Below are 14,036 nucleotides of genomic sequence, written 5' to 3'. Positions count from 1 at the left end.
TTCTTTTTGTAATCTCAGCTTTTTGCTTTATCAACAATATTCCAACTTGAATTCCTGAGTGGGGAGGAAGAACAACATATTACAACATATTACAAGAAGAATCCCTCAAATCGTGTGGAATAGAAATAAGCTATGACACAGTTCCCTTTGCTGGCTGCTTTTTAAACAAAGTTAAGTTTAAACTTGTACAACTAAAATCAGTTTTCAGGAGAGGCCTGTGGTGGGGAATTGATGGGAAGTCGGATCTGGATATAAAAGAAAGGAGAAATAGTGCTTGTTTTCCTGCTACTAAAGCCTTGTGGCAAAGGACCACAAATATGTGTTTGGTTGTCTTGCAGTTTTGCAATTCAGTCCAGGGACAAATTTTATCCGACATGCATCTCCTTACTCAATGATCCATCCTGATTTGCAGAAATATCTAAATAAGTAATTTTAGGGAAAATATACAAACACGCAATGACTGCAATGAGTGAAATTATGGAAGCAGTTGCAAGGGAAAGTGGAACCGATTACGAACGAGGACAGTTGAAGCAGCAACATGGAGGCCTCAGATTTTCCCTGGAAGAATTGGAGAATGGAAGTTAACCCATTTTTTTCCCCCAATTAAAATCCTCTAACCCAAAGTGGAGCGAAATTGTGTGACACTTTATCTCCCTGCCATGTGATAGAGCAGTATTTCTCAACTTTGGCAATTTTAAGGTGCGTGGACTTCCAGCTCCCTGAGTCCCCTAGCGCTTGGCCTTATAAAAATCCAAGTAGGATTGGACTAGGTTGACCTTTGGATAGGACCCCACCAGGAAATCCCAGGGCTCCAGGATATATGTGGAAGGGGAATAAAATAAACCCCTAAATAATCCAACCATTTTTATTAAATCACCAAATTTAACTTCCGAATTGAAGTCTCAGAAAAGACCATTTGATACTAAGTCTCAGGTAAGCCTCTACTCTTGATCTACAAACAGCTTATAACGGGGAAGTTAAAAGGCCCTCTTTTTACACATTTGATTATTCTTTACATGGGTTAGCATGCTGTGTGAATGGGAGGGCCGTAATTCAGCCTCATTCTGTGGTCTTAATGTCAGGTATTTAATTTGGGAGCCCACAGAACAAACCTCGGGTAACTTCCACAGCCATGTTACACTGCGAGTATCACTTGTTCTTCTATTGATGCACGCTGCCAGTGGGAATGTTGGTTTTGCAGAATGAAACAAGTTCCTCCGATATTTAACGTTTCAGAGGCTGTGCGGTGCACCAGGTAGGCACTAGGTGGCAGGAAAGAGCTTTTCCACTCCAGGAGTCCGTGGGATGCATGTTTTTAACAGCACCGGAGCCTTGCTAAACCATCAGCCTCCAAACTGACCCTCTGAGATTCAGCCCAGGCGGCTTTTGCGCTTCTTTCTTGTCCCTGGTCAAAGCCAAAGCTCTCCTCCTTTTCATCCATCCACGCCAATTTCCCCCACCCCCAACACGTTACTTAAGATGACGCAGGCTCTGTAATCCACCGGGAATCCGATCAGCAGCAGCAGCAGCAGCAACATCTGGCTGGGTCACTCAGCCACAGGATTAGCGCCCCACCGGAGAGGACCAGAAGGGGGAGGGGCTCAGGGCTCTGCAGCCCCCTTGGGAGCGGATCCTGGGAGATCCCCGGCCGTTTCCCTCCTTGAGCATTTGGAGAGCAGCCTCCAGGCCGTCCTCGAAGTTACGGCCGCCATCCAGCCCCAAATTGCTGGTGTTAAGTGAGACTCGCGTTTAAGTGAGTTTCTGCGGCTTTGCCCCACTTTACGGCCTTTCCTGCCACTGTGGTTAAGTGAAACCCTGAAGGTGTTAACGTTGGTGACATGGTGGTTCTGCGAATCTGGCTTTGCGTGTCAGAAGGCCGCCAAAGGGGATCACGTGACCCCAGGACACTGCAACCGTCGTAATTGCGAGTCAGTTGCCAAGCATCTGAATGATCGTGTGACCGTCGGGGGTGCTGCAGCAGCCGTAAGTGTGGAAAAACGGTCAGAAGCCACTCTTTTTGGTGCCATTGTGATGTGTCACTAAATGAACTAACTTGAGGATTACCTGCAGAGCGATGCAAACCAGGCGGACATTAAGGGCCATCCTAATGCCAAGCACAGCCCTCAGCTCTTGCATGGGCAAATGGGCAAGGCCCGAAGGCTCCGAAGCCGCTCTCCAAAGGCCCCTGGAGATTGCCCGCCATCCAGGTCACGCTTGTCCTGAACGGGCTTTTCCTCCAAAAAGCCACCGGGCTTCCCTGGTGTTTCCTTTCAAAGGAAACCGGAAAAGTTTCTCAGAGGAGAAGTGAACAGTTTGCCAAGAAAACTCCAAGGAAGCCCGGTGGCCTTTTGGAGGAAAATCACCTTCAGGTCTCCAGGCCGACGAAAACCTATTTTTTTCCCACCAATACAGATTTGAAGTTGAACAGGGCAGATAAGGGCAATGCGGGGGGGGGGGGCGGATTGACTGAAAGCAAGCAAGGCGGTTAAAGGCAAAAGGCTTGGAACTTGGGGTAATAACTCCCTGCGCAGCCCCCCCCTCCCTTTCCTTCAGCCTCCCAATCCTGCCTTTATGTTACTGAATGGCCACTCCAGGGTTGGGACCGACCATCCCTGCAGGCTTTGGGCCACCCTTTTTGTTCCTGCCCCCGCACCAGCCTGCCCAGTTGGCCCAGAAGGTCACACCAGTCCCCTGATCACAGAACTGGCCAGCCATCCCTTCTCCGGGCCAGTTAAGTCCCCTCCATGTTGCTGCAGCATCCAAGGAGGTTGTGTGTCGGCTGTTTCTTCAGCAGCAACAAAGGAAGCTGAGAGGGTCTAATGTATTTCCTCCCTCCCTTCTTCTCATCCTTCCCTTCCTCTCCTCTTTTTATTTCTCACATCCATCCCTCCCTTCCTTCCTTCCTTCCTTCCTTCCTTCCTTCCTTCCTTCCTAGTCCTTCCAAAGGGCTTGCAAAGAGGCAGCCTTGAACGAGGAGGACTCTGCTGACCCCAAATCAAATAGCGTTGGGAAGCCCCTTTTTCAGGCTAACCCGTTCTACTAAAGAAAGCCTGACACAAGGGTCTAACCAGGCTCCCCTTGAGAGGCGGGGCAGAGCCTCCCTCCAAGAGATGGTGAAGGGAGGGATCGCCAATCTCTCACTCTCTAGTGCTGGTGTGGAAAGGTTTCCTTCTCCACGTCGTCCATTGAAAAGCCAGTCGAGAACTGCTCAGCCCCCGAGGCCCAAAATGGTGCTTTGGGTCAGCCAGGCACGTCAAGGGAATGGGTGACTTGCTCCCAGGGTCTCATTCTCTCCTGCTGCGCACAGAAGTCCCACCCCTCGGCCTGTGGAGAAAGGGAAACGATTGCTTGGGTTCCACAGCCCAGGCGTGGCCCTTTTCCTACCACAAGGCTCCACAGGAGCTCTCTCCACCTCAGTGTTTCTCAGCCTTGCCAGTTGGAAGATGTATGGACTTCAACTCCCAGAATTCCCCAGCCAGCCTTTCCGGGAGTTTGAAGTTCCCGTCTCATGAAGTGGCCAAGCTCGAGAAGCAGCCGTGCTCCAGCCCTTGTGTGGACCTCTTACCCAATGCCTGCAGGGCAAGTTCTCCTTCTTGGATTACCGAGGCACCTGCCTCACATCCTAATGATTGTAGCCATCATGGCGTCCTCATGCCGATGGTGCCGGGTGACCTCCCTGTCCCTCCTAACATACACCCAAAGGGCAACATCCCTTGAAGATGACCCCTGGCCATAGAACAGGACTCACAGTGGGAGACGCAAACGTCTATTTTACTGACTCGATCTTAATTTGCAAGAGGTTGATTGCATCGTCTGATTGTCCTTCCTCAACAATGGCAGCCTGCTTTGTAGATGCCAATTCAATAGGATAATTACATTTTAAGCCAGGAAGCAGAAGTAGTTGTATCGCAGAACGGGCGGAGGTTAACTTCAGGTTAAGCCTTCATTGTAAAGGAGCCATCCGGGCCTCTGCTCACTCTGTCTGTTTGTTCTCTGCTTAGCTGTGTCGCTAAGCAATGTTGTCCTCCTGAGGGTGCGTCCCCGTGGACCAAAGAAATTGCAAGGGACGTCCTTTCAAAATATCACGTCTACAAAACCATGCAGGGACTTCAGCCTAGAAGAAAGAAGACATTTATAAAATGGATCCTCTTCATTCCACGGACACAGAGAAGAGGACCAGAAGCAACGGATGGAAACGAATCCAGGAGAGAAACAACCAGAGAAGGAAGGAGGAATTTCCTAACAGGGAGAGCAGTTGACTAGTGGAACAGAAGTTGCCTCCAGAGGCTGTAGGTACTCCAGCCCTGGAGGCTTTTAAGGAGAGAATGGACAGCCGTTTGTCCAGAATAGTGTAGGGTCTCCAGCTTGAGTAGGGGGGGTTGGTCTAGAAGACCTCCAAGGTCGCTTCCAACTCTGTTATTCTGCATTAGTCTGTAAGAAGTGTTCCTCTGCCTATTTAATATGTTGCTTACATGTTATTTACATTGGTGTGAGAAGTATAAAATGGCATTCACTCTAGTATTTCAGGGATACAAATAACATTGACAGAGAACAAAATCTAGGCCACCACAATCAGTGTAGATATATACACGCATCAACAGCAGGAGGAGGTTCGAATAACCATAGAGAGGAGGTTGTGATACTCAAGCAGTCGTCAGTCATTCACTTAACTAATAAAAGAGGTTCGGTTTTTCCCAAAGGTCGAACACAAAAGGAAACTACGCCGGTTTTTGATTCAGAGAAGGAGGAATTATGTCTTATTCCTCCTTTCTTGGAGCAGAATTCCTTGCTACTGAAGATGACAAAGTGCAGGTTAAAAAAAAGAGAAGGCAATAATATTCTGCATGAATTTTTAGCTGCCTGGTCTGCTTCTGAAGGCAAACGTTTTTTTTCTTTCTTTTTTTTTGTTGTATAATCACATCCTATTTAAAAGCCAAGTTCATACTGCATACACCACAGACATGATACAATAAGAAGTATGCAAAGACTCAGACAACTAATCCAGACAGAAGAAGGGCATTTCAGTTCTCCCAGAAAATCCGAAATGAAGGAAGCTACCCCAAGAGGTGGCAGGAATAAAAATCCTTACAAAGCTGAGGAAAAGCAGAATGCTCTCCCCGCATCAAATGCACCAAGATTATTCCACGAGTCACATTTCGGTCCTGTCTGCAGGGTGAAATGAGGAGTTTGGCAAGAGGACATCCTGGGTCACGCAAGAGAAACAGTGGGTCTCTGGGGGCCTCCAGGCCAAGGGAGCCCCAGTGGGGTGGCAGGCAGAAAGACCTCATAGTGCAGCCACGGAGGAGGTAGGAGGAGCCAAGAAGGACAGCCGTGTGGCCTCTCCTTCCCTGCCAGTGTTGCAGGAGGAATGTCAGTCCATTCAGGGTCTCAAGAGGAGGCTGACCACCAGCAGGCCCCGCCCCCACCTCTCTCGCCCTTTCTCAGAGAGGAGAGGAGGAGCAGGGTGGGTGGGTGGTGCAGACGGTGATTGCCTCAAGAAAGGCTGCAGAGCGGGAGGTGGCGATGGCTCCTTCCCCCTCTTTCTTTGGAGGCCTGTCCTGTACGAGCAGGGCATCGAGTGGCCTCCCTGGAGCTTCCCTTTTGGGGCACCCTTGGCCCACATGAAGAACCGATGTCTGTTGGCAGCTTGGGAATGATGGTCTTTGGGTAGAGTTCACTCCACCGCCATGTTGGATCGTGCGCAGCAGGCCGGGTTCCTCAGGCAGTGCATGACCATGCTGAAGGAGAGCCGCTTCTCCCCTTTGGCGGGCTGCTTCTCAGCGGCCTTTGCGCAGAGCTCCTCCGGCTCCGATTGGAACTGCTCTATCTGGATCTCCAGGTGCTTCTGGATGGCCAGCCCAAGCTCCTCGGGGTCAACCGCTGCCCCGTAGACTTCCCAGGTCATCCCTTCCTCGTCCCACCTGACGTCCCGCATGGGAGACTTCTCGCCCTCAGCTTCTGGCTTCAGGCTCACCTCTGGGAAGACATGGGGCTGGCCTTCTGCCAGAAGGGATGGGCTGGTGGCCACGGACCTGCATTCCTTTCCTGCAAACGTCTGCACCTCTGCGTCTCTGTGGCCCAGCGGAGGCCAGAATCCCTGGTTGAGGTCACTCCTAGAGGTCATGGTCCACGTGTCTTTGGTCTTCATGATCGTCTGCACCCCGTCTTGGTGGCTGTTCCAGACCACATACATGGTCTTCATCTCCTGAGCCTGGCTTGCTCGCCCATAAGGCTGAGGATGCAGCCCCCGCTCCCCATGGGCCCCACAGCATCCCAGGAGAGGCTTGGCTTCCACACTTGACCTGTTCACAGAGGAGGCTTCAGCAGCAAGCAAAGATGAGCAAGGCTCAGGGTTGGCTTGTTCTTTGCCCAGGTCGTTCCCTGGGCATACCGGCCTGGGGGCAAACTGGAGAGAAGGTATTGGTAAGGAATGGCAGTAGGCAGGAACGGTGCCTTCTTCCTTGGTGGACGATGCGTGGCTCCTACTGCAGGGTGGAGGAGGAAAACCATTAGGAACGGTCACCATTTCGGGTGGGCAGGTGCCAGCTGAAAAGCTGCTGCGTCCTATGCCGCTGTAGGCCTGCGTTGTCCTGTTGGAGAGACTGGCAGGACTCAAAGCAAGAACGTTGGGGTGATATGCTCCAGAGTCCGTGAAAATAGCAACATGGTGTGACGTAGCCCCTTGGTGAAAGACATTAGCAGGTACAGCGTTATTGTCTCTTGACAAACTTGGAAGCGGCTTTCTGTGGCTTTGCCAATCTTGGCTGTTTTCACGAGGATCCGCTCCATATCTCAGTCCTGCAACCATCAGTCTGTCCGCCAAAGCAAAGTTACTACTGTGTGAACATACTGCCGGGGATGTGGCACTTGACTCCATGTGGAAGGCGGGACTTGGTGGCTTGCAGCTACAGGTGAGGTCGGGGAGGCTTCTCCGGACTGCAACTCCCGGACCCTCCGTTGTCCACTGATGTTGGAGGTTTGCACCAGAGGCTGGAGTTAACTTCTCAACGGGACTTCCCTGGAGGTGTGCGCTGGGATACACCCTCCCTTCTTCAGGGACTGTTGGGGACTGGTCAACACTGAAGAAGTGGCTGCTGTTTCTGGTGTGATGTTGCGCATCGTCTTGTGGAGAGAAGCTGCTGAGAATTCTTCCAGTGGTGGTCCCATTCTCCTGGCCTTGGCCAACAGAACCACTGAGGCTTTTGGGGAAGTCCCGCCTGTGGTTCTGGCTTTCTTCAAAACTTCCTTGCCTGGAGCCTTCTAGATTTGTGGAGCTCTTTGGCAGAGGGTGGCAGTTGACACTCAGATGATTCAGGTAGAGGCAGTTCAAGGTTTCTGCCAGGGAGCAGTTGTGGAGCTGATGGTCTTTGTTTGCCATAGTTGGTGGCAGTGCTGGAGGAAGAGGAAAAGACAAGATTAGCAGTCAGCTCAGGTGCTAGAGAGCTCGGTTCGAGTTGGGCAATGGATTCCTCTCCTTCCTTGCATTGCACAACATCAAACACCTGAACTACGGTTTTCAGAGCACGAGGTACTTGAAGAGCATTGAAACCAATGGTGCTTTCAAAGCAGTGGTTACTGGGCTCTTTCCCTGCAGCTGGAGTCTCCTGGGGCTTCCTTTATTTGGGGAGTTGAATGCATTTGTAAGTTTCTGAAGTCTAAAGAGAAAACACTGTAAAAACTAGGTCTCAAATATAGATGAAGGTCTATAAAAGAGAAGAGCTTCTCAAAAGACCTTCCTGGTTAGAGAGGGTCTTGTGTACTGCATCCAAGATAGATAGATAGATAGATAGATAGATAGATAGATAGATAGATAGATAGATAGATAGATAGATAGATAGATAGATAGATAGATAGACAGACAGACAATAGGATGGATGGGTGGATAGATAGATGATGGATGGATAGATAGATAGATGTAGGTAGGGAGAGAGAGAAAAAGAAAAGATGGCAGACAGAAGATAGAACGATTGGTGGTGAAATATAGGTTTTTCTTACCCTCCTTAGTCCTTAGAGGAGAAATGCAGGTCTTAGAAAGCAGAGCACAGATAATATGTGTCCCAAAGGTGTTTTTCTTGGATGAGAAGCTAAACATTTTTAAGGAAAAACCCAAGAAAGTCCAGTTGCTTTTGGAAAAAGCACCTTTGGGACCTGGGTGATTGTGAATCCCCATAGAAATTAACAACATCTGCAACAACACAAAAGGAACAAAGGAGCTAGGACTGCATGGCAGAGAGTTAATACTCTACGTTAGTGACCTTTGTGATCATATTAAGAGCAACTGCATTCTTTTCGCTGATGATGTAAAGCTATTCAACACCACCGACAATACTGCTACCCTTCAAAAAGACCTCGACTATGTATCAGAATGGTCAAACAAATGGCAACTTCAAATCTCAACAAATAAATGCTCTGTCTTACATATTGGCAACAAAAATCAGAAAATATAATACAAGCTAAATAGTCAAGACCTTGTTGATGATCCAAACTCTATCAAGGACCTTGGAGTACTCCTCTCGAATGATCTCCAAGCTGTTACTAGAAGAACAGCAGGGCAAATTTAAAAGCTGGCTTACCAACAACAGGGCAATCCCTTAAGGAGTACATTACAAGAACCCCTGGAGAACAGGGAAGCTGTGTGTGTTTGCCATGGTGCCTTACATTTAGAGTGTTTTGTCTTTCTATCAGTTTCCAGAGTTTATGGTTGAATAATTGAGCCTGCCTTCTTCCTCCCCCCTCTCCTCTTCCTCCGTCCCTTAGCCTATCTTCCTTCCTTCCCTTCCTCCCTCCCTCCATTACTTACTTACTTACTTACATTAGTTACTCACTTGCTTATTCTCCCTATAGTCTGAGCAGCAATACATTCTATTAAGTTCTTAAAGTTTAACAACTACATTTATCTGCCTTGCGTGAAATCCAGCACAGCTATTAATGGTTTGAGAGTCATGTCCTCTTTTAAATCCAGCCTTTTTAATCTCTTCTGGAAATTAATTACCACCCAAAAAAAGTCCTGGAATTAAAAAAGAAAGAAAAAAAAAGAAACAGAAATGCATACACAAAAAATGAAAACATCCCTTTGAAAAGATGGCTATTAATCCCCTCTGTCTCTTTTATCTTGACTTTGTTTCTGAAAACTTGCACACACACACACACACACACACACACACACACACACACACACACAAGGCCAGCAAGTTCCAGGCACAGGTATTCCCCAGTATTCTCTTAGAATCTCAAGACACCAGATAAAGACAATCAACTTGGGTCTCCAAGCAAAGGAAGACGCCGGTCGTGAATATGTCTGCTGTTTGATTCTACATGTTTTTGCTTACGTCCTCTTTAATTTTTGACATGTTCTGGAAAATCCCCAGTTCTGCATCAACGAGAAACGAAATTCAGTGAAGAAATTTCCCATGTTCTGTTTCTCAAAAACCTCCCTTATACGTTGTTAAAACCTGTCACAATGCCTAGCATTCAAAATCATTGTGTGCTCCTTTCCTTTTTTAATTTCATTCTGCACAAATGACGTGATATTATATTTATCTCAGTCCTGAGCTTTCCATTGTCTACAGGAGTAATCCTATGGTTTGCCACTGCAGCAACTACTATTAATATTATTATAATCCCTTTTTGCACATTATTTTATCTCTTCGGGCAGATATGTTCCATCTGCAGGTTCATATTTAATGCCACCATTGAACAGGCCCAGTTAAAAGGAAAGGAATACAAACTCTGTTCAATAAAGATACATATTTTTCTTGGTAGAGGAAAAAAGAAGTGACCTCACACGAGTCAGTCAATAGAACCGTCTAATTTTCTGATGTTTCAAATCTGCCAGAGTTGTTTAATTTGACCAACTTTAAATTAATCATCTCTTGTGTACTTCCATAAAAATGTTTTTACCTGCTAGGGTTTCATCTCAGCTAAGAAAAGACCCACCTCTCATTTCTTATGGATATAACTAAGGATGAATAGTAAGCCTAAGTAGCTGGCTTTCTTTCGGATAATTACAGAACTGAGTTACGCTGCAACATGTCATGCTCAATAGATCAGTCACTGAAGAAGAGGATGTGATAGACAGTGAAACAGCAATAAAATTAATTTGCTTCCTCCCTGTCTTTCAGTGGAGAACAGAGACTGGAAACTCAAAAGTCAATACAGGATGCAGTTAAAAGGAAAGGAATACAAACCCTGTTCAATAAAGATACATATTTTTCTTGGTAGAGGAAAAAAGAAGTGACCTCAGACGAGTCAGTCAATAGAACCTTCTAATTTTCTGATGTTTCAAATCTGCCAGAGTTGTTTAATTTGACCAACTTTAAATTAATCATCTCAGACCCAGTTCCAGAAGTCACCAACTCAGAACCTGTTAGAACCTGTTTCCTATCTTAATCTGGACTAAGCGGAGAGTAGAGCAAATATGACAAGTGTACCTTCACTTTCCCTTCAAACAACCATCAAGTTATTTTTCTATCCCGTCAGCTGGAAGGACCGGATGTGTTTTATACAACGCAGCCTGAGCAAACGCTTTCTTAAAAATCCTCCAGGAGCAGGGAGGGACTGGGGGATGAGAACCACGGGAGAATGAAACACGCGTTCAGAGTGACTGATCTGAGTGTATTTCTTAGCAACTGACTGGATTTCTTTTGGAGCAATTCTCTTTCTTTCTCTAGAATAAAACCTGGAGAATTGCTCCAGTTGTTTTATCGGGTTCCCTGTCTCCACTCCATCCTGGTTCTGCCTCTACTGCTTTTCTGATTTTACCGAATTCCCGGTGTTGCTTGCCCAAAGAGCGGCGGCTTCTAACCTAAGGTTTCTGTCAATGGTAAGGGGAGAATGAAAGGTATTCTGCAGAGATACTTACCTTCCTTCCGCGCCCTGCGATTTCACGTCCAGATCAGAGAAAGGGTTTTCTGAAAGGATGCTCAGGAGTGAGGGAGAAAACCTAGGCGGCCTCAGGAGAGTTTCTAACTTCCCTTGGGATCTTTACTTCGGGGAAATGAAGCTGAGGAAAGCAACCAAACAAGATCAGAGGCGAGGGCGCGGTCCTCCTCCCCCCCTTGCCAGGGATAGGGAAGACCCCATACCCTCTACCCCACTCCCCACCCACCCCACTCTGACAGATAGCGAGGGAACAAAATGGAGACGGAGATAATCCTGACTGTGTTTCATCAGATTAGAGCGAGAAGGGGAGGAGAAAGGGGGGGAAAAGAGGAAGGGGGACCTTGAAAAGCTAAGGGGATAAAGCTGTGGATGCAGCCAGACAACCCCTCCCCCCAAAATCTGGGGCAACCAGCCAGGCAGCCCAAGAGTTTTGGAATAAAGAAGACCCTCCGGCTGGCCTGGACGGGGGAGAGTTTGGGGCTCTCCACACTGAGGAGCCGTTCCCCAAGGGAGTTGAAGGAGCTGCCGCCTGCCGATCAGATGCTCCTGGGACCTTTGCCCTTCTTTTCCAGCAGATGTTTATTTCACTCAATCTCCATTTCTTTTCAAACAAAAACCACTTATTTAAATAAACCAAGTGCTCCGATAATCCAAGGTATTTTTCAAGATCTTTAAATCTGCTCTGTGATTTTAGTCTTTTATTCCAGCTGCCCAGAGTCTCTTTTATAAAACATGTTTTTTTTTCCCCCACTCGGTCTCCATTTCTTTCAAAACAAGGTCAGTTGTTTAACTGAGCCAATCCTAGCATTCACGCAATACCCTGATAGTCTAAGGTATTTTCCAAATTATGCAAGTGTACTCCGTAGCTTTGATCTTTTATTCTCACTTCGTAGCGTCTCTTTTACAAAATGCCTTTCTTATTTCCGCCTCTGGTAAGTATAAGGCAACGAACGGTTAAAGATCACAGCCACCAAATATCAAATATTTCAAAAGAAATCCAAAGCTGTAGGAGTGTGCTTTGTTTTCCCAAACATTAGTAGATGGCACTCTCCTCCCAAATTTTCATGCTGCCTGTTTTCAGCAGATATTCATTTCAATCAAGGTCCATTTCTTACAAAGCAGAGTCAATGATTTAAATCAGCCACGTCCAGCATTTACTCCATGTTCTAACAGTCCAAGTGATTTTTTCCAAGTGCTTTAACTCAGCTCTGTAATTTTAGTCTTCTATTTGGTTTCCCGGAGTTTCTTTTATAAAATGTCTTTCTTATTTCCACCTCTAGTAAGTGTGAGGCACTTAAGGTAGTTAAAAGTCACAGTCCTCCATGGGATATCAAATTCCTTTACCTCCTCCTCATAACTCTCCAGGAGTCGCTTTTCCTTTCCTCAGTAGATGGCACTCTTCGACTTGCTTTTCAACAAAAATCTGCTTATTTTCACAGCCTAAACAATACTCTTTTTAGAGTGTCTTATCACAGATTTTTTTTATTCCTTGGTGTTAATTTTTAAGTAAAAGAAGAATAATCTCACCCAGGAACAATCTCTATTCACTGCTCTCTTCACTCCTGCACTTTCTTAGGTGTTCTGACTGCCCCTGGTTTGATGGCAGCCATGTTGACTGACTGCCGCTGCTCCTCATCTTCGGATGAGGGGGATTTTTCCAAGTCAGGGAGGAGAGATGTGGGTCTCCTCAACCTGCAAGGTTCCCCCCTTACTTCACCACCCCTACATGCTGACAGGGAGAGCTTGGAGCGGGGCCGCAGAGCTTATGGTCCTTTCCCCCAACAGCACCAGAAGCACAGCCAGAAGCCTCTGAACTCATATTGATCTGGGATTTATAAGATGCGATGTGGTGAATATCTGTAGCTCGGAGAACTTGATGAACTCATGCACGTGTGTAGCAGGTGGTAGCATGGCCAATGATTCTTGCACAAGAATCATCGAAGCCTGGCACCCCACAAGCCCTTCCAACAGCTGGCACATTGACCCACAACCAGCCTACAAACCCCTCAGAATTCAAATCAACCACACAGCCAACCAGAGGCAGCACCAACCCTCAACCAACCCCCACAACCAGCACTTCACCTCCCAATGACCCTCACCGGAAATGACCTCCCCATCACAAGACCCTCACTTCACACACCTAGGTTCATCACAAGGTCTACGGACCACACAAAGCCTTTATAAGCATAAGAACACTGACATCCCCTCAGCTCCGCTGAAGATGTTACCTAGCCTGAAATGAAATGCTCAGAAACCAACCCACAACCTCGGAGAACCAACCTCTACCCTCATTTAAAAAATGGTTATAACATATAGGTCTATTTCATCAAATTGTCTATCTCTGTCTCCAGCACTGTGTCTCAGTCATCTCTGGCTCTATCGCCTTGGCTCCAAAGCCTCTGGCTCGGTCGCCTTGGCTCTGTCATCTCCGGTTCCCTCACCCATGGCTCTATCCTTTATGGCTCCATCATCTCTGTCTCTATCATCTCCATCTTTTTACAGTAAGTGACAGTAAGCTAAGCAAGAGAACTGGGCAGCTTTTCTGTCTGGCCTGGGTACAGAGATCTGGAGTCATTAATGAGAAAAGAATCCATTCAGCGTTGGAAATGGCTTAGCTTTTCCTGAGTTTGGGGGGAAGCCCGGCGACCTGCACGCTACTTAGCTTTTTCCCCCTGTGGCTCAACATTTTGCACGCTCTTTTCCTTCAGCTGAATCAGATGCCATGAAATTGTCTACTTTGTTCCTTGCCACCCTCTCCCGCAAGTTATGCTTGCGGATTTAGGAGTGTTGCCTTTTGTGTTAGCATCTCCATTAAAAAACGGAGAAGGAAAAGTTTCTGGTTGATCCAAGAATCTGGGAAGGAAAATATGCTTAAAACAATCAGCTGGAGAAAACATAAAACAATCAGCTGCAGAAAACATCTGATCTCTGCAGCTCCATGGGTGAAGGCAGAGGTGGGCTTCTGCCAGTTTGCAATGGTTTCGGCAAACCGGTAGTTAAGGTTCTGCACAGTTTGGTGACCCGGCAAATCCCACCACTGGCTGGCCCTGTCCCCACTTATTTTGGGGCCTGTTTTCTAAAACGGCCCCAAAACAGGGCAAAAAATAGGCAGGGGTGGGGCCAGCCAGTGGTGGGATTAGCCCCAATTAGCTGGA

General features: G+C 47.3%; 1 protein-coding gene across 1 annotated transcript; it reads right to left on the bottom strand.

Annotated features, from left to right (window-relative positions):
- Nucleotides 1-3,750: 3,750 nt before the first annotated feature.
- GPRIN2 (G protein regulated inducer of neurite outgrowth 2) lies at nucleotides 3,751-11,050 on the bottom strand. The gene is made up of 2 exons (XM_026714490.2): nucleotides 10,862-11,050; nucleotides 3,751-7,392 (listed from the first exon to the last, which is right to left on the bottom strand). The coding sequence occupies exon 2, from the start codon at nucleotides 7,376-7,378 to the stop codon at nucleotides 5,675-5,677; it is 1,704 nt and encodes a 567-aa protein (XP_026570275.2). The 5' UTR covers nucleotides 7,379-7,392; nucleotides 10,862-11,050; the 3' UTR covers nucleotides 3,751-5,674.
- Between the last annotated feature and the right edge of the window lie 2,986 nt (nucleotides 11,051-14,036).

This window comes from Pseudonaja textilis, chromosome 4, assembly GCF_049901715.1.
Source record: "Pseudonaja textilis isolate UNSWEBS1 chromosome 4, rPseTex1.2, whole genome shotgun sequence".
In the NCBI taxonomy this organism is placed as follows: Eukaryota; Metazoa; Chordata; class Lepidosauria; order Squamata; family Elapidae; genus Pseudonaja; species Pseudonaja textilis.
Note: the sequence above shows the minus strand (reverse complement) of the source record. Positions and strands in the feature narration are given on the sequence as shown.